General features: G+C 46.5%; 1 protein-coding gene across 6 annotated transcripts in view; it reads right to left on the bottom strand.

The window, feature by feature from the left end:
• The window catches only part of rps6ka2 (ribosomal protein S6 kinase, polypeptide 2), a 498,908-nt gene that overhangs the window by 34,935 nt on the left and 436,793 nt on the right, over positions 1-27,180 (bottom strand). For 5 of the 6 annotated variants that reach the window (XM_038808497.1, XM_038808509.1, XM_038808519.1 and 2 more), the window contains 3 exons: positions 16,803-16,928; positions 13,966-14,055; positions 1,707-1,865 (listed from right to left, as the gene is read on the bottom strand). In XM_038808497.1, coding sequence (XP_038664425.1) covers positions 1,707-1,865; positions 13,966-14,055; positions 16,803-16,928 — 375 coding nt within the window. The remainder of the gene's footprint in view (positions 1-1,706; positions 1,866-13,965; positions 14,056-16,802; positions 16,929-27,180) is intronic. The other variant, XM_038808501.1, reaches the window with a different exon arrangement.

The following is a 27,180-nucleotide window of genomic DNA, read 5'->3' as shown; positions in this document are numbered from 1 at the left end:
CTACATTCATTTCAACAGGAGCTGGAATCATGGAATGCGTGGAAAGCTCTGAACCTGCATAACAGTCACCAAATTAAACTGGAGAAAAAAATATCTATACCTTTCACAATTTCAGGGCATCACAAAGTACTTTACATCATAGTGTAATCACTGTTGTAATGCAAGAAACTCAGCAGCCAATTTACTACGCCTCTTACAGTGACCTGTTATCCTTTAACTCAATAGCACAATGGACAGAAGAGCTAGTGTTAGCATTTTTCCCAGTGTTATGGCCAATGTTTATCCCTCAACCAATTATCATGGAAACAGATTATTGTGCCATTTATATTCTTGTTTGTGGGGTCTAACTGTACACAAACTGGCTACACTATAAAACTAATCACATTTGAACTGTAGTTCCTCAGCTGCAAAGTACTTGAGGACATTCTGAGATCATGAAAGGAGCTATGCCAATGCAAGATTTTACTTTTTTCTTAGATTTCCAGAACAATATATGGGGGGGGGGGGGGAAATCGACCTTCAGGTTCTGTATTCCAGGCAAGTGATAGTGGTAATTCAAATTCCAACATATCTTATGAGAATCTCCTCATTGCACTTGCTTTTGATTGGATCTCCTTAAAATGCCTAATGTCCATACGCTCCTTCACCATAAGCTAATGCTTCTCAGCATCCTTTAACAGCCCATGCACTAAGTTCTTATTGGGTATTTTGCCTGCCCTCACAATTGTGTGCTTTTAATGATAATAATCTTTATTAGTGTCACAAGTAGGCTTACATTAATACTGCAATTAAGTTATTGTGAAAAGCCCCTAGTCGCCACACTACGGCACCTGTTTGGTTACACAGAGGGAGAATTCAGAATGTCCAATTCACCTAACAGCACGTCTTTCGGGACTTGTGGGAGGAAACCGGAACACCCGGAGGAAACCCACGCCGACACGGGGAGAACGTGCAGACTCCGCACTGGCAGTGACCCAAGCCAGGAATCGAACCCAGATCCCTGGTGCTGTGAAGCAACAGTGCTAACCACTGTGCCAGCGTGCCGCCCAGTAATAATATTTCATCCTGGATGGCAGATTTTTCTCCCAACTCCCAGGGACAGGGGTCTGTAGTGGATGTAATCTGCCCAGGAAAATGTGGATGTTCCAAGGAAAGGACAGCGTTTAAACACAGGGCTCCCTTGAAAGCATACATCATACTCACAAGTTTATTTTTGTGTGCATACAGTGCAACTGGGTAACTATGCTTTTGTTATACACCACTGAAATTGAAACCTTCAAGATTCAAGGTTTTTCATCTTACACTCATCAGGACACTTATTAAGAATACAGATATAGGCCACGATCTAATAGCCCTGTTGACCATGTGCACAAATCCTGTAATAGCCGCCAAACCACCCGAGAAACGAAAAATAGGATCTGCGCCAGCGAGATCTCAGAATGAGATCTTCCTCGCTCCCCCCAGGTGACGTAATTAGGTTCATGCCCAGGAAGAACGTGAGCCCCCGATTTGCATGAATTAACATTACATTTGCAGGTTTGACTGCAAGCTTCACACTGGTTTTCCCGCATGAGCCAACATTCTGTCCATTTTTGTGAAGATTCCGGCCATAGAGTCCTGATGAGTGCAAGACGAAAAGCTTCAACATGTTTCTTTATTTCAGCAATTCTCAAATTCTGTCCCACCAAATGACAATTAGAACATACCCCTTGTGAGTGTAGATATTCCACAGTCTTTGTAATTGTATAAAGTACTGCACTGGCCTCTCTCTCTGAGAAACACTTCTGCCTCAGAATCCGATCAAGCAGTTCTCCTCCTCTCATTAATTCCATGACAAGGTACAAATATTTTCCATCATCATATACCTGAATAATTAAAACAAACAAAGTCAAGAAATATTTGTTTGAAAGAGCTTCACAATGCAGTAAAGACTCACAGACAAATGGCATAGTTCAGAACCTCAAACTCATAATCCTTGCACAGAGCCATTTTTAATTTATGGAGTCTGAGATTATTGTAAGAGGACAGAGACTTGTATTGATGTAATAATATCATGTGCCTATCATTCCCTGTCAGGTATATTGCTGTTATAATTTCAGTTAATATGAATTCTCCTGAACTTAATGTGTCTGCTGAACATTTCGTGAAAAAAATAACAAATGTAAAAAATGATATTGACTTTATTTATTTATTGGGCTGAAACTGCTGGCTGAGTTTTAAAAGACTGAACAGCATTAGTCATAAAACAGTTTCTAAGATGGTTGACATTTGTATAACTGTACCGTATAAATTCCAAAGCTAATTTAGTGGAGTCAGATGGTCTAAAAGAAACATCAAAGACAATCACCTCAGAGGATTGAGAATGACCACATCTTGGGGGAATTAGCTCAAGTAGTAGAGGGCACACTCAGCATTTCGGAGTTGGTGGGCCCAATGTCCACATTCTGCACTTTGATTTAGAATGGCACGGTAGCACAGTGGCTAGCACTGCTGCCTCAGAGCGCCAGGAACCCAGGTTCGATTCTGACCTTGGGTGATCGTCTGTGTAGAGTTTGCACATTCTCCCCGTGCCTGTGTGGGTTTCCTCCAGGTGCTCTGGTTTCCTCCCACAGTCCAAAGATGTGCAGTTAGGTGGATTGGCCATGATCAATGCACGGGATCACAGAGATTGGGCGGGGGGGGCTAGGTAGAATACTCTTGCGGAGGTTTGGTGCAGACTCTATGGCCGAATGGCCTCCTTCTGAACTGTAGGAATCCTATTGGATTCTATGGATCTTCTGGCGGATTCCTAAAACATCCAGACAATCAGTTGTATGTTCAACTGGGTTCAACTGGGACACAATCCTTTTTGGGGAAATGGACACTCACTAGGAAATAAACTCACATGTCAAAAAATCCAATCATATCTAAAGCATGGACTTGAAATCAAACTGTTATGACCATATTTGGGTAATCAGTCAGTTGTTGAGAAGGGATCATGCGATGATCCAACTAATCCTGCTTTGTGTTTTAAGAAGCTCCTTTTCACCTGGCCATCCAGAACTCAAGAGGCAGAACCCTGAGTGGGTGCTGTCTCTCTCTCTCTCTCCATCCATCCTACAAGTTTGAACCCTGCCAGTCTATCTATTAGTGAGAACATTGGGAGCCATTCTACCCCTCCTCACCTGATCAAAACGGTACATTATGAGAATAATTTTGTGTTCTGGTTGGAAAGCTGTAAGCTGCAAACAATAATTTTTTCTTCTAAGGGGAACAAATGAGCACGAGTATGCCATTTGACATTCCTTGTAGGTGACTCCCCAGGGCAGGAGCAGACTTGTCTCAATGATCCTTATGTAAGGAACAACTAATACATTCCAATCAGCCAAGGACCCTGCTGGTGTGCTATCTGGAATTGTTGATTGTAAATCATTATTAATTATCAGTGTAGGTGGCTTTAGACAATTGCTTCGACAGATGAGTGTTCAGCACAAACAAAGATTGGTTTACAGTCTAGGTTGATGTTGTCTTATGTGTGACATTAGACCAAGTCTCGATGTGCAATCCTGTGTCAATATCTTTGATTGCGAACTCGAGAAGGCCGAGAAGTATATGGAAAATACAGCTCGTGCCAATACATAGCCTTGCTTGGTGTCACTGGTGACAGGAAAGGAATCTGATGACATAGCAGCTTGTATCACATTGTCCAGCATGCCATTGTGAAATGAGCAAAACAAATTCCATATAGATATCCTTATATTGATCGCAGGACATTTCCTGAATTTGATATACTACAAAGATTATGGGTGGGATTCCCGGCCATGTGTTTCTTGGCGGCGCGCTGTTCGCTGGCATTAGGATTCACACTCCCGTCTCTTGTCAATCAGATTTCCCATTGAAGTTGCCCCATGCCACCCGGAAACCCATGGGCAGGGATGCGCTGGGGGCAGGAAAAGAGAATCCCAATGGCTGATGAATTCCAGCCCATGAGTTGGATTCTCTGTCCTGAGGCTAAGTGCCGATGCCAACGGAAGGTCTGTGGCGTTTCACGATGGGAAGATCGGCGCAAAAACCTCACCAAATCTGCTACCGGTGAGGGGCAAGCACCAGCGCCGTGTGAAACACCCGCGGAAAGCGGCTGGAGAATCACCAGGCCTCATGTTGCACATGTGCAGGGCTGACGAGCTGCAGCCTTGCGTACACCTACACCCCCTACATATGCACAGATCACGTCGGACAAGATAGCGCCGGCTGTGCTGGACTGTGTAACCCCCCCACCTCAACCCCACAGCCGTTGGGAACTTGGCTCATTGGAGACGGAGCGTCGCGGGTGGATTGGTCAACGACATTCCAACAGGGTTGGGGTTGCGACTGTGCGTGGTGCGCGTTCCGATAGCCCTGATTTGGAGGGGGCTGGGTATCATGACCCAGTGTCAAACCGGGTCAAACCGGCACTTGCCCTGATTTTGGCATCGTGAGCCAATTTCTGCCCAATCGCCGTTCCAGTTTTTGGCGTGGGCAAGGGAGAGTCTCACCCCCTGTCTCTTGTTCCTCATCCGTCACAGAAGGCACAGTGTTATTCAGGGTACATAATGTCAATTCGGTGAATGACAATCCAATTCAGAATAACCGTTGCAATAATTTTTCCTGCTGTTGAAAGAAGTTAGGTGGAACTATTCGTTGGCGGGATGCTCCACTTTGCTGGCAGCGCACCCATGCCCGAGGGTTTCCCAACGGCGTGGGGTGGCCACAATGGGAAATCCCATTGGAGTGTTGTCGGAATGGAAGAACCCGCTGATGATTTTTTTTTTTTTTTTTATAAATTTAGAGTAGCCAATTATTTTTTTCCAATTAAGTGGCAATTTAGCGTGGCCAATCCACCTAACCTGCACATCTTTGGGTTGTGGGGGTGAAACCCACGCAGACATGGGGAGAATGTGCAAACTCCACACGGACAGTGACCCAGGGCCGGGATTCGAACCCGGGTCCTCAGCGCCGCAGTCCCAGTGCTAACCACTGCGCCACATGCTGCCCTAACCCGCTGATGATGAGGACGCACCACGTAGGAAAAGGTGGCTGGCGGATCGGAGAATCCAACCTGTTACGTTCCATAGTGATTGTCATAGGTGGACATACTCCCTTTCCATTTGCAGAAGTGAGTTATGGAGGCATCCGTGTAGTCATGGGGCACAGTACCTTCATTTTAGATTAGGCAGAAGCACCATGTCAGTCCCTCCATACCTGAATATTTTAGGTGGGTTGCCATCAGCTTCTCACAAATAGAAAGCTGCTATATGGCCTTGGTAACTTCAGCTTGAGAAGCACCAAGGAGCAAGCTATTCCAGTGTGTGGTGCTGTGCAAGTGGCTCAATGGTATAATTGCACACTATGGATTGTTAGTTCAGGAGAGTGCTCTACCCAGTGAGAGAAAATCTCATAGCCATTTGTTCGGAGCTGATTGCCGTCTGCAGAGAGGATGGGTATCACACTGTCGATTTGGGGGCCATAGACTGATCACAGACCTTTGTGCAGAGCCTTCAGGTCATTTTTAGAATGGGGACAACAAGCACTTCCCAATGGGAATACATATGTTAAGTTTGAGTTTATTGGGAGTGAATGTCCATGTGCCCACCTCCCACTCCCAGGAGGGCAGGACCAAGGACTCCTAAAATATATCCTTCTATTCAGCTACCGATTTCTCCGAATTGCTATGACAACTTTAGAATCATCATATTTAAATTACGGTATCATAATCCCATTGCCATGCCAACTGTTTGCTTTCCAAGCAAAATAAAATTAACATTGCCAACCTGAAGAGATAGGACTTTAACATTCCCATGGAAGTCATCTAGTTCCACCCGACCAATTTCCATACTTAGCTCGAGTGTGCCAGGCTGGTGTGCACAACCCTCTCGGGAGAGGAGATCTGCCTATTCACGTATGTGAAGTGGTCAATTGGAGTGATGTGTCACCACAACTTTAACATTGATTTTCTATCGACAGTTTATCCCGACTTCCTGAAACTTACTGAAAACAACGGGCGCGATTCTTCGCTCCCCACGCTGGGTGGGAGAATCGCAGAAGGGCCGGGCGAATCACGACACGCCGCCCTGGCACCCCCTGCGATTCTCCCACCCCCCCCAAAATGGCTGCCGCGGAATCGCCGTTCGCCGTTTTTTACGGCGACCGGCGATTCTCCGGCCCGGATGGGCCGAGTGGCCTGACGAACCCGACCGGTTCACGGCGGCGCCAACCACACCTGGTCGCTGCCGGCGTGAACATCGCGCGACAGCAAAGTGTGGGGCCTGTGGGGGGCGGAGAGAAGAACGAGCACCACGGGCGTGCTCGGGAGGTGACTAGCCCGCGATCCGTGCCCGCCGATCGTCGGGCGGCGTCTCTAAGAGATGCACTCTTTCCCCTCCGCCGCCCTGCAAGATCAAGCCACCATGTCTTGCGGGGCAGTGGAGGGGAAGACGGCAACCGCGCATGCGCGGATTGGAGCCAGCCAACCTGCGCATGCGTGGCTGATGTCACTTAGGCGCCGCCGTCGTGTCATTCTCGGCGCGCCGCTTTGACGCAAGCGTCAAGGCCCGGCGGCCGAGTTTCTCACAACGCCGCTCCTAGCCCCCTGGGTGAAAAGGGTGCGAGGAGCGGCTTCCGACGCCGTCGTGAAACTAGGCCGAGTTCACGACGGCTTTCCCGATGCCGCGCGGCATCGGAGAATCGCGCCCAACGTGGGGGAAGCAATGGAAATTGAAGGAACTGATTAAAACTCAGGTAAATATTGCAATGTGCTTGCAGCTGCTTTCTTACTTACACTGTGGAGATGCCGGCGTTGGACTGGGGTGAGCACAGTAAGAAGTCTGACAACACCAGGTTAAAGTCCAACATGTTTGTTTCAAACACGAGCTTTCAGAGCACTGCTCCTTCCTCAGGTGAGGAGGTGAAATTTGAATTCATTTTAAAAAGAATTGGGAATTAAAATGTCTAATATCCATAAAACGGCCAGCGCCTGCACAGATTGCCCCAGGCCTTGCACATGCTCATCCATAGCCGCAGCCCTCGCACATAATGCCTCCACTGGGGATGCCACCCGTGTGGTGTTGGCCTGGGTGGCACACATGGTCAACATCACCTCCTGCTCCTGCACCAGGTTGGACTCCTCCAACTGCACCGGCAGGTGCTGGATGCTCACCGACATGTAGTCCCTGGGTCCGCAACTGCATCTCCACTATAGATGGCTATGTCCGTTCAAGAGGCCTGAAACCCATCTGAACAACAGCTAGTCCTTGGGGATGGCCTGCCCTCTGACCGTCCTACCTCCACCTGATGTACCAGAGCAGCTGTGTGGTGCGCACTAGATAGTGTCACAGGAGCCTCTTCACTAAAGTGGCCAACCGAGGTGAGTGTCTGTGGTATGGGTGAAGGGTGCTGGAGACAGCTGTAACTTCCTCGTCCGCGGCTGATCTCCATCCCGGCAACCTCCACTTCCTCTCGGCCGCCAACTGTGTCCAGGGTCCTCTGCTCAGCCGCAGGTTGGAAGTTCCGCCTCCAGTTTTCTCCCACTCTCACTGATTATGGGTGGCATACTCCTGGGGTAGGAGGGGGGGGGGGGGGGGGGGGGGCAGAAAACAGGAAACGCACAATGTTAGACAATCCGACGCATGCAGCCCAGGGGATGGGTAGCTGGTTGCCTCAGTGGCCAGAGCACCCAGCCATGGTCGCTGGAATGGGTGCCGGCATGGGGTGTAGGGTGGGGTTTGGATGCCCTCCAAGTAGCGGAGGGGGGGGTAGAGAGTGAGGTTATGGGTGTGTGGGACGGGGGTTGGTGCCAGGGGCACAGGGCTGCCTACTCAACCTGGCCGCCCTGAGGAGGTCATGCAGTTTCGTCCGGCACTGCATGCCGGTCCGGACAGTTTTGCTGGTGGCGCTGACCTCAGCCACCTGCACCCAGGCTCGGCAAATGGCGGCGGCTGACAGCCTCCTTCCTGGGCTGGGGTACAGGGTTGCGTGCCTCTCCTCCACTGCACCCAGGAGGGTCTCGAGTTTGGCATCAGTGCATCTTGGCACCGCTCCCCTCACTGCCATCTTGTTGACTGGGGAGTGAAGTGTGTATATGTGGCTGCAGCTTGTCAGCCTCCTGAGTGTCAATCGCGAATCCAGTGAATCCGGCATCGTTTCCCATTGGAATCGATTGTGTTCCATGTGGCGCTGGTGCTAGCCCCTCATGTTATTGAATCGGTCTAGGTGCGGCGCCAGTTTTGCTGTCGTGAAAGTCCACGAATCCTGTCCCGGCGTCAACACTTCATCTCAGGAATGGAGAATTCCACCAAATATGTTTTACTGGTTCTGGAATGAACTAGCTCTTCTGCACATTCATTCTTCACCAAATCCATGGACTCCTGCTGCATGTGTCAAGACCTCGGTTGGGTGGGGGGGGGGGGGGGGGGGGGGGGGGGGGGTAAAGATAGGAATTTGCACCGACAAGGTAAGTACATTGTAAATGATCCTTAAAATGACCATATTTCGCCAAAATCAAATCAACATGTTGGGTATTGTGCGGTATGACGGTGGCTGATATTCAATAGCATTGTCAGATCGATGGCAGACACCCATGTCCTCATCTCCGACAGTCAGGGATGCTGATACGTCGCTGATTTGCAGCCATTATTTCAGAGCTCTGTGCAGGGTCACCTCTCCCTCTCCCCCTCCACCTTGGTTTGTAATGAGGAAAAGAGCAGACTTACAAATGAATGTGATGTCATGTGTTCATTTGATGGATGCGCTGCATTTAGTGATATTGACCATGAGGATGGGGCATAAAACTGTATGGGGGTGACAATGAGTGGTGATGGCGGAGCGCTAGAGGATGGAGGTGAGAGGGAGTGCATAGAAAGAGAAGGATGGGTGCGTTTGGAAGGTAAGTGAAGGAGTGAGATGATGGAGTCGGTTTGACAAGGTCGAGTGAGGGCTGAGGTGATGCACACATTAAAATGTAGGTAAACATGCAGCAGTATTTACCTTTCCTGACCCGATTAGCTCAGTGCAGCACATTCACTCCATGGCGGAGAATGTCCACTCCATGGTTCAGAAAGTTCATTCCATGATGAGGAATGTCCACTTCATGGTTGATGGCACTCATTGCTTGTTGGCATGAATTGCATAGTGCAGGCATGTGTGGGCATCCACACGAGCCAGCGCCATAGTACGGTGGGGCTTCTGGATCACTCCAGCTGCCCCTCTATCCCATGAAGGAGGCCAGTTGCCCCTGAGCCCCCACAGGGAGGAGGAACAGCTGGTGCACAGCCTGGGGCTTCCCACCCAGGAAACCCTGGGGCTGTCTAGGCCATTTGACTCCACCCTTCCTGTGACAGACACACCTCTAGCCCCGCACACCGACGAGGGTGGCATTACAATACCCGGCTCTCCAGGGGACAGTGGCCTAGGTCATTCAGGAAACAGGGCGTGGCAGACAGTAGGCTGCCTCAACCTCAGCTGTAGATCCTGGGGATACACCTAGATGTAGTGACAGGGTAACTAATGTTAAGAAATTATAGTGTTATAGCGTGGGCATGAGTGATGTTTGGCACGATTTCCTAATGAGCACTTATGTGAGCACCTATATTATTACATATTAAATGTCACCTTTTGGACCTCCCTAGTGCGATCCCACCCTCATTTCATTGCTGCAAGTCCTTTCATCTTTCACATAAAGACCAAATGCCCACTGCTTGGCCAATATAGGGGATAATGAGGGAGTGGAGCTCAGTGAGACGGCGATCACAGCAGTGCCTGGCCATCGGTTGTATGCTCTATAGGCTGTATGGGCAACCCATTGAACCGATATCCTGTCTGCGAGGATGTTATCTGATTGGTTGACCTTCCCTCACATTGGCACAATGTAGTAATGTCAATGCCATCCTGGTAACAATCAGCATGCCCACACTCCTGCCCTCCCACCACCCCGCATTCACCTGGGTAAGCCTGAATTCAACACAAGCCAGCAGCTAAAGCCTTGTGAGAGCCGTTCACCTTGCACTAGTGGTACACACCCTCATCAGCACCTCAACCGCGGAGGAGCCTGCATCAATAAGGATGGATGCATCCCGATATCACCCTGATCAGTTAATGATCAGCCTTCCATCAGGCAGGAGTCCGACATGCGCAGGAAATATTTGAGGACCAATGCTCTGTCCTCATTGCAAGTCATCATCACCCTTCTGCATCATATGGTCCTTGGACAACCACACCCTGTCCTTGAAAGGAGAAATATCAAGGCAGTCACCTCACCTACACCAAATGTCCATCCATCTAGCGATCTTCCATCACCACTTATTGTCACCCTTATTGTGGACGTCTGCAAAATGCAACAAAGGTCACCGGTGGAACTCTGAAATGAGCCAATTGCATAGAAGCTCAGGGCAACTGCTACCATTTGGGCAACAGGCATTGGTAACCTTTCAGCCCATGTGGCGCCAACTCCTGCAAAAACCTGGCAAAGTTGGGTGACCACCCCCAGGGACATCCATAATCTCCTCCTGCACTGGTCCTCATTCATCTGCAGGTAACCCATTCATCGTTAGTGCACTCTGGCCCAGTATTGTCACCTCTGAATGACAACCCAGTGTGGTGTAGCCTCCAGCTGCTGAGCAGGCCGTGCTCCGAGAGTGCTACTGCCTCTGCAAACCCGCATGTTGATGTTGGCATCGTTTCCCCTGCCCCACGCTAGTAGGATAATAGCCAACTCCACAGGCTCCATGTTTGTATATTTGCAATAACTGAAAAGGAGGAAACAGGATGGGAGCACTGAGGAGTCCTGTCAATGCCGTGACGCATTGGCCATATAACCCATAAAGCATACAACTGATGGCCAGGCACTGCTGTGATCGCCTTCTCACTGAGCTCCACTCCCTTATTATCTCCCACATTGGCCAATACCCCATGTGAGTCCTCCCAACTCAGCATCACAGATAGGCATGAACTTGAACAACCTTAGTGGCCCTCAGAACTCCCCAAGGATGAGAACATGAGGCCCATGTGCACAGACATCCTGAGATCCCAGGGAGGGTTGGCGGGGGGCTGGCAAAGAGCAGCGATGATGCCGCTGCAACAGCACATGTTGGAGTCTGGCTGCATGGTGAGCTCTGAAACCTTTGTCTCTTCAATTGGGTGCAGTACCTCTGCTGGTCCTCTCAGCAAATGCTGAGTGCAAGTCATGGACTTCAATCATTGGAGGCTCATTGTAAAAAAGGTTAACTAGTGAGAGCCAATCAATGGCGAAATCATCCATCACACAACTAGCTCGGCATAATTGGCTTGTCCAGGAAGAGTCAGAAATGTTAAAAGGCAAGTGGGTTCCTCCTGTGGCCTAGTAGTATAGGTCCCTGAACTGGTAAACCACAAACCTAGAGCAATGGTCTGGGGTTCCGGCTTCGAATCTCGCCATGGTAGTTGGTTGAATTTGAATTCTGAAATATGGGTGAGTTGATTGTTGTCAAGCCTCCAGATTAAACTTTACTTGATCATGAAAATTACCTGCATCCCCCCCTTTCCCACAATGGGCAGGACCTAAATTTGCATGTTTAAGCATGCAGTTAGGTGCACGCTTATGCCTGGGCACTCTGGCAGTGCCATCCTGGCTTGAAGATGCAACAACATGTAAATTGGAGGGGCCCGGGGGTTGCTTTGGGGGAATCTGGTACTGAGGAGGAAATGAAGGTAAGTGCTGAGGCCAGAAAAAATAACAAGAGACCTGTTTAATAGTGTGGTCATTCCCGACGCTACAAGTGCCAGGAAACACCCTACTAAATCCACCCAAAACAACGGGACTCTTGTTTTGTTAAATCGCGCCCATAATAAATGGACAGCAAGAATTTTAAAAGGTAAGGTCATGCTTGGCTGACCTTATTGACTTTTTTTTAGAATGTAACAAAAATATGAGATGTGGTTATCATACTGGAGATAATGTATGTAGATTTGTCAGAATTGATAAAGGTGCAGCATATTCATCACATGACTAAGGCCAGAAGATGTGGGTTCAGAGGGTAAGTGGCAGAAAGGGTCACTCGCTGGCTACAAATATGAAACGAAAGAGTAGGAATTAAAGGTAGTTTACTCAGGCTGGCAAAAGGTATCCAACAGGGATTGGTGCCGGGACAACTGTTGTTCACCAATTTGATAAATGATTTGGATTCAGGAATTGGGAGCACAATTTCAAAATTTATGAATGTCACCCTATTGGGTGTGCCGTTAATATTGAGCAAGGTTGCAAGAAAATAGGAGAAGACATTGATAAACTTGCAGAATATGTGTGTATTAGCAAATTAATTTCAATACAGATAAACTTGAGATGCCTATTGTGTTACGAAGAAGATGGAAGTCACATAATTTCTTGTAAAGCAAACGTCTAAATGAGGTGGAGGTGAAAAGAATTCTCTGGGTATAGATACACAAATCATTTAAAGTATGAATACAGGTTAATAAAATCAAAACAAACTAAAGCACTGAGATTTATTTATAGAGGCCTGGAATGAAATAGCAGAGACACTGGGCGGGATTCTCTCAGTCCAGGCCGGGCTGGAAAATCGCCTGCCGGGCATGAATCGCACGATGCCGCCCCGAGGCCGGTCTGCCTATTCTCCGGAGAGCGGAGAATCCTCACCATTGGTGCCGGTGCGATCGGCGCGGCGCTGGTCAGGGGCCACGCCCCTGGCGATTCTCCACCTGGGATGGGCAGAGTGGCTGTAAACAAAATCCGAGTCCAGCCGACACTGTCCATGTGTGGCCTTACCCGGCGGGACCTCAGCGTGCATCCATCTGGGGGCGGCCTGGTTGGGGGGGGGGGGGGGGGGGGGAGCAGGGGTCCGATCCTGGGGGGGGGGCCTCTGCTGTGGCCTGGCCTGCGATCGGAGCCTACCGATCAGCGGGCCGGCCTCTTGGGCAGGGGGCCTCTTTTGTTCCGCGCCGGCCCCTGTAGCCTATGCCAGGTTGCGTCGGGGCCGGAGCAGAGAAGGGAGCCACCACACATGCGCGCAATCGCGCCGGTCCCACTGCGCATGCGCAGACCCCCGCCGCTCATCTGACACCGGGATCGGCAGCTGGAGCGCTGTGGGCCGTGCTGGCCCCCTGTAGGGGTCAGAATTGCTGCTCCTGAGGGCACGACGCCGTCGAGAAACACAGCGGCATTTACGACGGAGGCAACACTTAGTCTCAGGATCAGAGAATCCAGCCTGTTATATTAGATGAGTCAAGAATTAAAGTTGCCATGGTCCCAGCTGACCATAGGCTGCTTTCCCCTTTGAGGGGGGAGAGCTGACTGGTAATGATTTAACCTAAGGATCACCACATCTCAGGTGAGGGGCAAGGTTGGAAAGGCAGGGCCTCATGAATAACCTCAGCCAGTATGGGAATTGAACCCATGCTGTTGGCTTTGGTCTGCATCATGCTGGCGTTAGAAACATACAGCTTATCATTGCACAGCTCTGTGTCCAGTGAGTACACTCTATCCATTACTGCATTACCGTGCAGAGCAGGAAGAACTCCAGCTCCCTGGGATACGTTTATCCTTCCAGGTTTCATTAGCGAATCAAGCTGGCTTGTCAATCAGCAGGAACACGATGGGTTCAGGTATCAGATTGGTCTACTTGATCCAATCTTCTATTGTCTGGCATATCACCATTTGGCACATTTACCTCAAATGGAAACCTGACTTCTCCAAAAAAGATAAACTGCCTCCTCTGAAGATAATACATGTCTCTTTCTTATAACCAAAGAACCAAATAAATCCAATGTCAGATTCCACATCTACAAATTCTACCAAACCCTAATAAACAGGATGTGAGGTGAAAAATAGAAACCTGGTCAAGCATTTTCCAGAAAGTTTGACAATTTTCCACATCAATCTACTGTGTGTCAGTTCGAACATTTTCCAACAAGAGACAGATGTGTCCCATTACTGCCGAGTAACAATGTGTCAAATCTACTCACATCCTTCAAGGTGATGATATTTGGATGCTGTCCATAGCGCAACAAAATTTCAATTTCCTCTGATGGATCTCTTTTGCTTTTATCAATAATCTGGAAATAATAGAGTGAAAGCAGCATCATCAATCATATTCACTTATAATTTCACAGAAACCTCTGCGTGAGGATTTTTCCTCCACTAATTTCCATCTGAATTTCTGCCTTCTTCACAGTTGCACGCTGGTGGGCAATCGTGCTATAAATTCAGCAGCGATGTGCAGGTTAGGTGGATAGACCATGATAAAATTGCCCCTTTGTGTCCAAAAGGTTAGGTGAAGTTACGGGTTACGAGGATAGGGTGGGAGCGTGGGCCGAGGTAGGGTGTTCCTTCATACGGTCGGTGCAGACTCGATGGGCTGAATGGCCTCTTTCTGCCCTGTCGGGATTCCAAGAGCCCACTGGTATCCATAGTGATGAAATCTCTGCAATTTCTCGAATAAAACCAGTCAGCCTCTTACCCGTATTCCTTATAGAGAAAGGGGGCTGAGTAACTGAAAAATATGACAAAGCCTTATTAATTTAACATGACAAAACCTTTAATTGTAAAGTACCTATTCACTGCATGGCATATGGTAATCAAATCTTCTCACTTCCACACAGAAATCCATTTCTCCACTGGAAACAATGCACTGATATGGTGATCGCAAAATTCAGTTGTATGACGCCTGTATTTTTGGTGTAACCTCTGCTGTTTTGAATTCATAAAGGTGACCGACTTAAAGAGTTCAGCTCAGACCATTTGCTCCAGACCTGAGTGCAGTAGCTTCTGTTCCCTCGATCTGCAACATGACAGGGAGAATGTGCAGAGGAGAGGACAAGCTGCTTGAAAAGGAAGGAGGAGGAGGGGCGAAATAGGGCTCTCAGCGGGAAACCACATCCACCCAGGAGTACAGGGGGCAATTTTCCTATTCTCCATTCACCAACAAATCCCACATCTTTCCATTGTTACTGACCATCACAGCAGCTGCTTGCATACAATGTTGAAATAGATCCACAACAACATAAACATTTAAATCCAAATTCAGAAATCATACTAAAGTATTGAAAGACACACCCAAACGCCCACACACACACAGACACTGCTAGGAGCTACAGGGGTGTTCCATTACTCTTCCATTTTACCATGGCTGATCTGCCACTTCAACACCATCCTCCTTCACCATCCCCATATCCCTTGATGTAATTGGTATCTAGAAATCTATCATGTTGTATTATTGTTCACAATGACTGAATTATCACAAAATGCATTGTATGGATTCTGTATCCTTCTTCACTGCCAGGACCAATTCATATTTTTCCACCTTGGACAAATCCATCACAGATAATGACAGAGATAATGCAACTGAAGGAATTCTCAGAAGAGGGCAAACACTTTAAAGATGCACTATCACATAACCACTGTGCATGCTGCACCAACAAAGATATGCACACCTTGGTGGTCATGCTTTGCAGATGTCACATAGTGAGGCGCACAACACATGTGAGCAATGGCAGGTGCTGGAGGCAGTGACAGTGGTGGACAGCCCCAGTCAAAGAGGTGCAGGACATTCCAAGCTTCAGACACAGATGCTGAGCCTCAGGGGTCATCCACAAAGAAGGAACCTCTGGAGCAGAAACGGAAAATATGTGTGCTATTGTCCTTTCTATAAACTGTGCATTCCATGGTGTTTCAGGTCTATGATATGCACCTCCCTAGAAACAGCGACCATCCATAGGGAAAATCAGAGGCCACAATTGAGTGCATGCTGACCAGACCAATGCCGTCACACTCCGACTGCCCCTTTACACAAGATGGAGCAAAGCTGGCTCAATGCCTCACTGAAATGCAGCAAAGTGCTCTCCCCCCTTTGGTGACCAAAAAAGTAGAGGTGGACTCTGATATGAAAACTACAAACTTGCTGATTTAATTCTTTCAAACCTTCCGAGCAGGTCAACTTCAGTGCACTCACCTTTTGCCACCAAGCGAGATGCAGGAAGCCGAGTGGTAAGGTGAATGTCGATTTATTTACGGGCACAAAAAGCCTGCCCACGGCAGGAGTGTATTTACAGAGAACAGTCCTGTTGAGAAACTCACATGCTGGTCCCTGTCCAGACTGGCCTTTATACTAAGTTCTTATAAGCCCCAGCTGGGCGGGCCTCTGCCCACTATCGGGCAAGGTCATACTCCACGAGTCCCACAAAGTCAACCAGGGAAACCCTGTGGGCCTTGTGGGAGTTATTGTACAGTAAGATTGTGGAAGGTATGTACTGCATCAAACCAGAATGTAGTTAAAAGTTAATTGGTTCATTGAATGTTTTAATTTGTTTCCCAACAGTTGCACAGTCCCACACTCACCTCTGAAACCACCTCAGTCAAACCTTATCGTCAGCGGGCTGATGTCAGGTACCTGACCCAATGCCACTTTTCAGAGATTTCACCTCACACCCATCTCCCCTTACCCATTAACAGTGCCCCCATTCACTCTGCTGCTCTGCCTGATCTGCTCAATATTTCCAGCATTGTTTATTTTACTTCAGATTTTTAGCATCCACTTTATTTTGCTTTTGTCAAGTGAAGATCTTGGGTGGAGACAGAATTAGATTGAACACTGAAATTGTCTAGGTTTGTGCACAAGAAATTAAAGCTTTGAATGGACTCCTTGTGTAGCTGGTGCTTGGCGTAAATTTCAGCATCTTCAAGGAGGGGAAAAAAACTGGTGGGGAGATTTACCTGCTACTGTGGTAGAGAACCTGGTGCATGCTCCCCTCCTTGTTGCTTTCAATGAATAGCTAATTTCCTGATCAGACAGATGGACACTTACCTTTACAGCATACTCCACACACGTGACTTTGTGAACGCATCGCTTGCACACGGAGTATGACCCAATACCCACGTCCTCTTTCAACTCATAGCCGTCTGTGAAGTGAATATTGTTCCCGTGTAACTGCTGGAAGAGAATTGTGAGTGAAAAATGGAAGATAATCGGAGTATTGATAGTAACCAGAATGGGCATCTGCATTTAAGAACAAGTTTCATATTTTATCTTTTCTTTTAATTTAAATATATAAATCTCTAGTAGCAGATACAATAATTTTATTCCTACAATGGCTTGCAATTGTGTCCTTTCCTTTGTTCAAATGTAACATTGTAGCGTGATCCCTGAAAACCTTTGAACGATCTGATAAAAGACCTCTGGCCACTGTATCTTTCACCATGGATTATGCCTGACTGCTATGAATTTCCAGCATTTTCTGTTTTTATTTGAGATGGTTACCATCAGAAATACTTTACTTTCAGGTTACACTGTGCCTGAAGAGCAAACGAGATGCCTAATTGTATTTCGCTGTGACACAACAACTTTGATGTCGAGAGATGATACCATGGTCTGGATTTTACAGCAAGTGGTAATGGATGCAAAACTATCAGCCTTCATGTCATTCCTGAAACTGGTGGCAACATCTAGAATCTGTAGATGCGGCGTTAAACATAGAAACCCAGAAGGTTCTGCCGGTGATTCCATGCTTCTCCAGAGAATATGCTTCTTAGGTCTTGTCAGATTGCAATCAATTTAAAATCACTGAATTAGGGAGAATTTATAATCTCAGTCTTGCTGTGAAAGCCCATGAACAAGGTACTGGTTTTTAACAGTGTAATAAGTTATTAGAAAGCCTCACAGATCCTGAAAGAGTAATTTTATCTTTGTTGAATATCTCCATTATGACAAGAAATTCCGCATACTTTAATTTTTTTTTAACTTCCATGATATTTTAGCTTCTACTTTAATCCTACATATGCCTTCTAATTATTTATTTTGGCATCAGTAAAAATGTAAAACTAAATGAAGAGATTCAGTGTTATTTTATTTCCTGGTTTGCAGTCTGTGAGAATTCTACATTGTGATTAGCTGTTTACCTTGACTGATGATATCACTTTTGCTGGACACCTGGAGAGTCCCCTGACTTGGGGCCAGAAAAAAAAAAACTCGGCAGGAAAGCGGAAATCCAGATCACAAAGATCACTAGATCCTTTGTGAATAGTTTTCTTTGAGGTCAACAGTGGAAGTGCTTTATATTAAAGATATTCATTGTAAGCTTTTATCTTCCTTAAATAAAAAAGGAAATCCTAAAAAAATACTAATTTAGTATATTTTGATGGTAATGTAGAGGATGATTTCATTTGTTGCAGACAAGATAGTTTTCTAGACTAGCATATCAAGGAATCAATTTGAGAACAGAATATACTATTGTGTAATATGAAAGGGATAATTAAAAACTGTGTTTGTGGTAAAGGGGTCTCTAGGGAAGAGTGATCATAATATGATAGAGTTTTGCATTGATTTTGAAAGTGAGTTAGTTAAGTTCAAACTAGAATCATAAATCTGAACAAAGCAGACTACATGGAAATAAGGGGTGAGATGGCTAAAATAAATTGAAAAACTGCATTAAAATATATGATGGTAGACAAGCAATGACTAGCAAATGAATGCATAATTTATAACAAGTATGCATACCTGTAAGACTTGAAAGAGTCCAAAGAAAAAGTAGTCCACCTCTGCCTAACAAGAGGAGATCGGTAAGAGACATAGATTTCACAGATACATTAAAGACAGAGGGCGGGATTCTCCCCTACCCGGTGGGGCGGGGGGTCCCGGTGTATTGGAGTGGCGTTAACCACTCCGGCATCGGGCTTTCCCAAAGGTGCGGAATTCTCCGCACCTTTAGGGGCCAAGCCCTCACATTGAGGGGCTAGGCCCACGCCAGAGTGGTTTCCGCTCCGCCGACTGGCGTAAACGGCCTTTGGCGCCACACCAGCCGGGGCCGAAAGGACTTCGCCAGCCAGCGTAAGTCCGCGCATGCACCGGAGCATCAGCGGCTGCTGACGTCACCCCGGCGCATGCGTAGGGGAGGGGGTCTCTTCCGTGTCCGCCATGGTGAAGACCATGGCGAAGGAGGAAGAAAAAGAGTGCCCTCATGGCACAGACCCGCCCGCCAATCGGTGGGCCCCGATCGTGGGCCAGGTCACCGTGGGGGCACCCCCGGGGTCAGATCGCCCTGCGGCCCTCCCCCCCCCCCCCCCCAGGACCCCAGCGCCCGCCCGTGCCGCCAATCCCGCCGGTACCAGAGGTGATTTAATCCACGCCGGCGGGAGAGGATTGTCAGTGGCGGGACTTCGGCCCATCGCCGGCTGGAGAATCGACGCGGGAGGCCCAACAACTGGCGTGGCGCGATTCCCGCCCCCGCAGATTCTCGGGTGGCGGAGAATTCGGGACATGGTCGGGGCGGGATTGAGCAGGGATGCACCATTGGCGGTACCGTAAGATCCCGTTAACATGAACGGCCAGAAAATCCTGCCCATTGAATGAATATTTGCGGCTATCTTCTTGGTAGAAGACACAAAAAAACATTCTGGTAATAATCGGGCACTAAAGGCCTATGGAAAGTCAGAAACTTTAAAAAATCAATATAAGTAAAGAAATAATACTAGAGCAATCAATGGGACTAAGTGTTGGGAAATCCTCTTGTCCTGACCACCCGCATCCTAGGATTTCAAAGTTAGTGACTGCATTGCTTTTGATCTTCCAGAATATCTTGGATTATAATTCCCAAGGATGGGAAAATAGCAAATATAACCTCACTATTTAAGACAGGTGAAAGAGAGAAAACAGGAAGTAATCGGCCAGTAAACAATCAGTAGTAGGCAAAATGGTAGAAACCATTTTGGAGATGTGTAACAGGATATTTAGAAAGTCATCATATGATGAGGCAGTTTCAACAAGGATTTATGAAGGAGAAATGGTGCTTGACAGATATGTTACAGTTTTTTGAAGATGTGGTCCAGGATTCTGCGTTCTGGAGCCAAAGTGCTCCCATCAGTGGAGAATTGCTACGGGCCTCCGCTGGCACTAGGAACAAGGCCCAATATGCGAGTCTCTCTTCTCGCGAGAGCTCACCGGATTCCCTCAGAAACCTGACATTGAGCCGCCATTTTGGACGGGCATCCGGCAATGAGTCCCCCTCAATGTAAATTCTGCTCCCCATCCCCGCTGACAAGTAGGGGCAACCTCCCCCTCCCATGAATAATGAATGGGTCATCCCCACAGCATGTATGCATCAGGATAACGTAACTCCCCACTGACTGAGAAAAAGTGGAAGTAGAAGCACGTAGCTCCTTTTGATGTGGTGAGGAGCTGTCAATTACAACAAGAGTGTTTATAAACATTGTGATTAGCATCAAAGAAGGGTGATTGTGATGCACTGAAGTAAGAAGGAAAAGGTAAATAAACAAACCACCTAAGCAATTGAGTCTGGACCAATACAACTGTCAATCACTCGCTAGTGCAATGTGTTAGAACATAGAACATAGAACATACAGTGCAGAACAAGGCCATTCAGCCCATCGAGTCTGCACCGACTCACTTAAGCCCTCACTTCCACCCTATCCCCGTAACCCAATAACCCCTCCTAACCTTTTCAGACACCAAGGGCAATTTAGCATGGCCAATCCACCTAACCTGCACATCGTTGGACTGTGGGAGGAAACCGGAGCACCCGGAGGAAACCCACGCAGACACAGGGAAAATGTGCAGACTCCTCACAGACAGTGACCCAGCGGAGAATACATCACCCCTGCGGGGGTCGGTGTATTATGCAGGGGTGATGAATTGGGTTTCCAGCTAATTAATCAATTAGAAATGGATGCAAATGGGTGAGATGCATCCTCTCACCAGCGCAGGGTGGGTAATGCACTGAGGCCACTGGGGTGGGAGATTAGAGCGTCGCAGCGGGTATAGCGCCGGACGCCAAACCAGTTTTACCCTCAACTCGCATTCTCCGCCCGATCGGGAATCCCAATACCAGTGTCGGGCAAAAGAGAATCAACCTCTTTATCAATAGGATGGAAAGGGGGAGCAGTGATGTATTGGTGAATTTTCAAAAAGTTCCCACACAACAAGCTATTGCACAACGTTAGGACTCATGGGATTGAGATAATATATTAGCATTGGTTGAGGATGAATTAATGGGCAGAAAACAGAGAGTAAGAATAAACTGAATACTTTGAGTTAAGTAGCCTATAATTAATGATGTACAGCAAGTATCGGCAATTGACCTCAGCTATTTATAGTCGATATAATTCACTTATATATTTATTACATTCAGTCCCTTCTATCATCAGCAAATTTAATAATAACAATAATAATAATAATCACTTATTGTCACAAGTAAGCTTCAATGAAGTTACTGTGAAAAGCCCCTCGTCGCCACATTCCGGCACCTATTTGGGGAAGCCGGTATGGGAATTGTCCCCGCGGTGCTGGCATTGTTCTGCATTGCAAGCCAGCTGTTAAGCCCACTGTGCAAAACCAGCCTTGTTTAGATGCTGATGATGAAGTTCAATGGGAAAGTAAAAAAGACAGAAAAAGACTTGCATTGACATGGCATTTTTCATGACCACCAGACATTTCACAGCCAATGAGATACTTTTAAAATTATGGTTATTGCTATAATGGTGGAAACACAGCAGCCAATATGCACACAACAAAGCTCTCCAATATGATAATAACCAGCTAATTTATTTATTTTTTGTGATGTTGATTAAGGGAAACCAGGAAAAGCATTCCTCCTTTTGTTCAGAAGAGTGCCCTGGGATCTTTTACTTCCAGCTCGCTCACTACCTTCCTGGAGTGACAGGGTGGAATTTTGTTCTCAAGCCCTGCCATGGGACTTGAACCTAGAACCTTGTGATTCAGAGGCAAGAGTACCACCAGCGGAGCCACAGCTGACTGGGTGCGAGGGTGGACGAGATGGAATATGATGTGATGACTAATCCCCTTTGTGTGAAAAGAAGAATACGATATTGTTGAATGGTGAGTGACTGGAAAACAGTTGTATTCAGAAGGGCATGGGTATGAATCAGGGGAAATCATTCAATGAAGAAATAAAATTGGCGTGCTGGCTTTTATTACAAAGGAATTGGAGTATGAGAACAAATAATTCTTGTTACAAATTCAAGTCATTGGTGAGGTCATGCCTGTGTGCAGTCATGTCCTCCTTATAAGGAAGGTCATTCTTGCTCTTGAGGAAGCACAACAAATATTCACTAGATTGTTTTCTGGGATGAGGGAATTGTTTTATGTGGAGAGATTGAGTAGACTAGGCCTTTGCTCCATGGGTTTTAAAAGAATAATAAATGATCTCATTGAAGAATGAGAAGTGATGCCCCCTCATGAAGCATTGTGGGCAGAGCTTTTTAGAACTTCTTAGCTCAATATGTAGGGGCCAATACAAAGAAAATTACAGCACAGGAACAGGCCCTTCGGCCCTCCCAGCCTGCGCCGAGCCAGATCCTTTATCTAAACCTGTCTCCTATTTCCCAAGGTCTACTTCCCTCTGTTCCCGCCCATTCATATACCTGTCTAGATGCTTCTTAAATGATGCTATCGTGCCCGCCTCTACCACCTCTGCTGGTAAAGCGTTCCAGGCATCCACCACCCTCTGCGTAAAAAACTTTCCACGTACATCTCCCTTAAACTTTCCCCCTCTCACCTTGAAATCGTGACCCCTTGTAACTGACACCCCCACTCTTGGGAAAAGCTTGTTGCTATCCACCCTGTCCATACCTCTCATAATTTTGTAGACCTCAATCAGGTCCCCCCTCAACCTCCATCTTTCCAACTAAAACAATCCTAATCTACTCAACCTTTCTTCATAGCTAGCACCCTCCATACCAGGCAACATCCTGGTGAACCTCCTCTGCACCCTCTCTAAAGCATCCATATCCTTCTGGTAATGTGGCGACCAGAACTGCATGCCGTATTCCAAATGTGGCCTAACCAAAGTCCTATACAACTGTAACATGACCTGCCAACTCTTGTACTCAATACCCCGTCCGATGAAGACAAGCATGCTGTATGCCTTCTTGACCACTCTATCAACCTGCGTTGCCACCTTCAGGGTACAATGGACCTGAACTCCCAGATCTCTCTGCACATCAATTTTCCCCAAGACCCTTCCATTGACCATATAGTCTGCTCTTGAATTTGATCTTCCAAAATGCATCACTTCGCATTTGCCTGGATTGAACTCCATCTGCCATTTCTCTGCCCAACTCTCCAATCTATCTATATTTTGCTGCATTCTCTGACAGCCCTCCTCGCTATCTGCAACTCCACCAATCTTAGTATCATCTGCAAACTTGCTAATCAGACCACCTATACCTTCCTCCAGGTCATTTATGTAGATCACAAACAACAGTGGTCCAAGCATGGATCCCTGTGGAACACCACTAATCACCCTTCTCCATTTTGAGACACTCCCTTCCACCACTACTCTCTGTCTCCTGTTGCCCAGCCAGTTCTTTATCCATCTAGCTAGTACACCCTGAACCCCATACGACTTCACTTTTTCCATCAACCTGCCATGGGAAACCTTATCAAATGCCTTACTAAAGTCCATGTATACGACATCTACAGCCCTTCCCTCATCAATTAACTTTGTCACTTCCTCAAAGAATTCTATTAGGTTTGTAAAACATGACCTTCCCTGCACAAAACCATGCTGCCTATCACTGATAAGTCTATTTTCTTCCAGATATGAATAGATCCTATCCCTCAGTATCTTCTCCAACAGTTTGCCCACCACTGACGTCAAGCTCCCAGGTCTATAATTCCCTGGATTATCCCTGCTACCCTTCTTAAACAAAGGGACAACATTAGCAACAATAAGGACCTAATTCTGGAGAATGAGGCCAGACAGGTGGTTGAGGTGGTGGTGGGTGAGCATTTTAGTGATAGCAACCACAACATGGTATAATTTAAGCTTGTTACGGACAAAGAAATAGAGAAGTTGTAAAAAAAGGTTTTGGATTGGGGGGGAGGGAATTTTAATAAAATAAGACAGGATCTGGTCAAGGTAGACTGGGAAGAATTACTTGTGGGGAAATCTACAGAAAAGCAGTGGGGGGGAGGGGGGGTGTAAAGAGGAAATGGGGAGGGTATAGGCCCAACATGTTCCTTCTAGCGTAATAGGAAGGAATACAAAGTCCAGAGAACCATGGATGAACAGAGACATTCAGGATACGATGAGAAGGAAAGAGAGGTTTTTAGCAAATTAGTGGACACATTAATGGAGTGCAGAAAGTGCAGAATGGAGCTTAAGAAAGCAACTAAGAGAGCAAAGAGGGGATATGAGAACGTTTTGGCTGGTAAAAGTAAGGAAAATCCCAAGATATTCTCTATCAATGGGAAGAGGATAACCAGGGAAAGAGTAGGGCCCATGAGATACCAAGAGGGGAATCTATGGGTGGAGCCAGAGGACATTGGTAGGATGTTTAACCAATAATACTATTTTTTGTCATTTAGACAAAAGGTATAGATAATTATTTGGGGGGTAGGATCAGTAAGTTTGCAGATGACACAAAGATTGGCCGGGTGGTTAAGTAAGGGTTGAGTGTTTTGGGTTACAGAAAGATTTAGGTGGGATGATCAAATGAGCAGATAGGTGGCAGATGGAATTTAATGCTGTAAAGTGTGAGGTGGTACACTTTAGAAGGAGAAATCTGACAAGGAAGTATTCAATGAATGGCATGACACTGGGAAGTTCAGAGGAACAAAGGGACCTTGGTGTGTTTGTCCATATATCTCGGAAGGCGGGAGGGTAGGTTTATCGGTTGGTGAAAAAGGCATATGAGACATTCGAGGCATAGATTACAAAAGCAGGGAGGTCATGTTGGAGTTGTATTGAACTTTGGTGAGGCTACAGCTGGAGTACTGTGTGCAATTCTGGTTGCCACCTTATAGGAAGGATGTGATTGCTCTGGAAGAGGTGCAGAGGCGATTCACCATGATGTTGCCTGGGATGGAACATTTAAGTTATGACGGGAAGTTGGATAGGTTTGGGTTGTTTTTGCTGGAGCAGAGAGAACTGAAAGGTGACCTGATCGAGGTGTACAATATTATGAGGGGCAAGGACAAGGTGGATAGGGAGTATCTGTTCCCCTTAGTTGAAGGGTCAGTTATGAGGGTTCACAAGTTCAGTTCAGGAGCAGGAGGTTTAGGCGGAATTTGAGGAAAACCTTTTTTTACTCAGAGGGTGGTGACGGTCTGGAACGCACTGCCTGGGAGAGTGATAGAAGCAGATTGCCTCGCATCCTTTAAAAAGTACCTGGATGAGCACTTTGCACGATTTAACATTCAAGGCTATGGGCCAAGTGCTAGCAAATGGAATTAGGTAGGCAGGTCAGGTGCCTTTCATGTCTCGGTGCAGGCTAGTTGGGCCAAAGGGCCTCTTCTGCGCTGTATTATTTTGTGATTCTGTGAAACGTATAAATTCTTAAGGGGCTCAACGGTGTAGATGTTGAGAAAATATTTCCCCTGGCTGGAGAATCTGGAACACCAAGTCACAGTCTCAGAGTAAGGAGTCGGCCACTAAGGTGACGAAAATTCCTTCATCCAAATGGTTGCGGAATTTTTTGCCTTTTCTACCCCAGGACTGTGGATACTCAATCATTGAGTAAATTCAAGAAAGAAGTTTGATAGATTTTTGAATACTCAGGGAATTAAGTGGGTATGAGAATAGTGTGGGAAGGTAGAGTTGAGTTTGAAGCCATGATCTGGTTGAATTGCGGTGGTGGGCTCAGAGGATCAAATGGCATAACTCCAGCCTTTATCTCTGAGACTCTTATATTCTTGTGCTGCAATTGAACAGAGTGAAATTCAATATGGTCAAATTTGGCAATTGACAAATTCCCACTTCAACCATTAAACTATTTTCCAATTATAGTAAAGATCAAAACAGTTGTACTTCGGAAGTATATTACGATGGCTTACATTGTGTACCTTGTGTTGCCCTATTATATATTTTCTTTCATTTCCTCTTTTTCATGTACTTAATGATCTGTTGAGCTGCTCGCAGAAAAATACTTTTCACTGCCCCTTGGTACACGTGACAATAAACAAATCCAATAAAAGATCAATGAAACCTCAGTGTTTAAAGTGTCTATATCATAGAATCATAGAATTTACAGTGCAGAAGGAGGCCATTTGGCCCATCGAGTCTGCACCGGCCCGTGGAAAGAGCACCCCATTTAAACCTACACTTCCAAGCTATCCTCGTAATCCAGTAACCCCATCTAACCTTTTTGGACACTAAGGGCAATTTCTCATGGCCAATCCACCTAACCTGCACATCTTTGGACTGTGGGAGGAAACAGGAGCACCCAGAGGAAACCCACACACACATAGGGAGAATGTGCAGACTCCGCACAGGCAGTGACCCAAGCCGGGAATCGACCTGGAACCCTGGCGCTGTGAAGCCATAGTGCTAACCACTATGCTACCATGCTGCCCTGTATATAGGTACAAATAACTGATTGCATGTTTTCATTCATTTTAGCTACAGGAAACAGAACATGTGGCAATTGTTTCGAATGAGGCAGGCCTCTGGATCAATGTTAAGAGGGATCAATGCTAAAGGAAATGATTTGAAGGTAAAGCGATTGCTTACTATGACTGAGTTTGATCTTTGTGCTCAACATAGCTAATCAAACTGCCGGTAACAGATAGTCTGCCTGTAATATTTAACTCTCCTGCTCCATTTGATGGGAATTCTAAAAAATTCTGAAATATTTCACAATTGAAGGATTTCAAGCATTGCCTTAAAATTGTTCATCACTTTTGCATGATTAAGTATTCAGAAAACCCTTTCAACCAATCATAATTGTGATCTTTATAAAGATTAAATATCTAGAAAACCTTCCAACCAATCATAATAAGGATGATTGGTCATTATTTTTGTGAATTGGACTTTTTAACTGTTAACATTTAAGACTCAGGTAAGAGTAGGGCCAGTCAAGGACAGTGGTGGGAAGTTGTGTGTGGAGGCTGAGGAGATAAGTGAGATACTAAATGAATACTTTTCGTCAGTATTCACTCAGGAAAAAAATAATGTTGTGGAGGAGAATGCTGAGACCCAGGCTATTAGAATAGATGGCATTGAGGTGCGTAGGGAAGAAGTGTTGGCAATTCTGGACAAGGTGAAAATAGATAAGTCCCCGGGGCCTGATGGGATTTATCCTAGGATTCTCTGGGAAGCCAGGGAAGAGATTGCTGAGCCTTTGGCTTTGATTTTTATGTCATCATTGGCTACAGGAATAGTGCCAGAGGACTGGAGGATAGCAAATGTGGTCCCTTTGTTCAAGAAGGG

The sequence above is a fragment of the Scyliorhinus canicula genome, chromosome 1 (assembly GCF_902713615.1).
Source record: "Scyliorhinus canicula chromosome 1, sScyCan1.1, whole genome shotgun sequence".
In the NCBI taxonomy this organism is placed as follows: Eukaryota; Metazoa; Chordata; class Chondrichthyes; order Carcharhiniformes; family Scyliorhinidae; genus Scyliorhinus; species Scyliorhinus canicula.
This window is presented reverse-complemented; position numbering and strand designations above follow the sequence as displayed.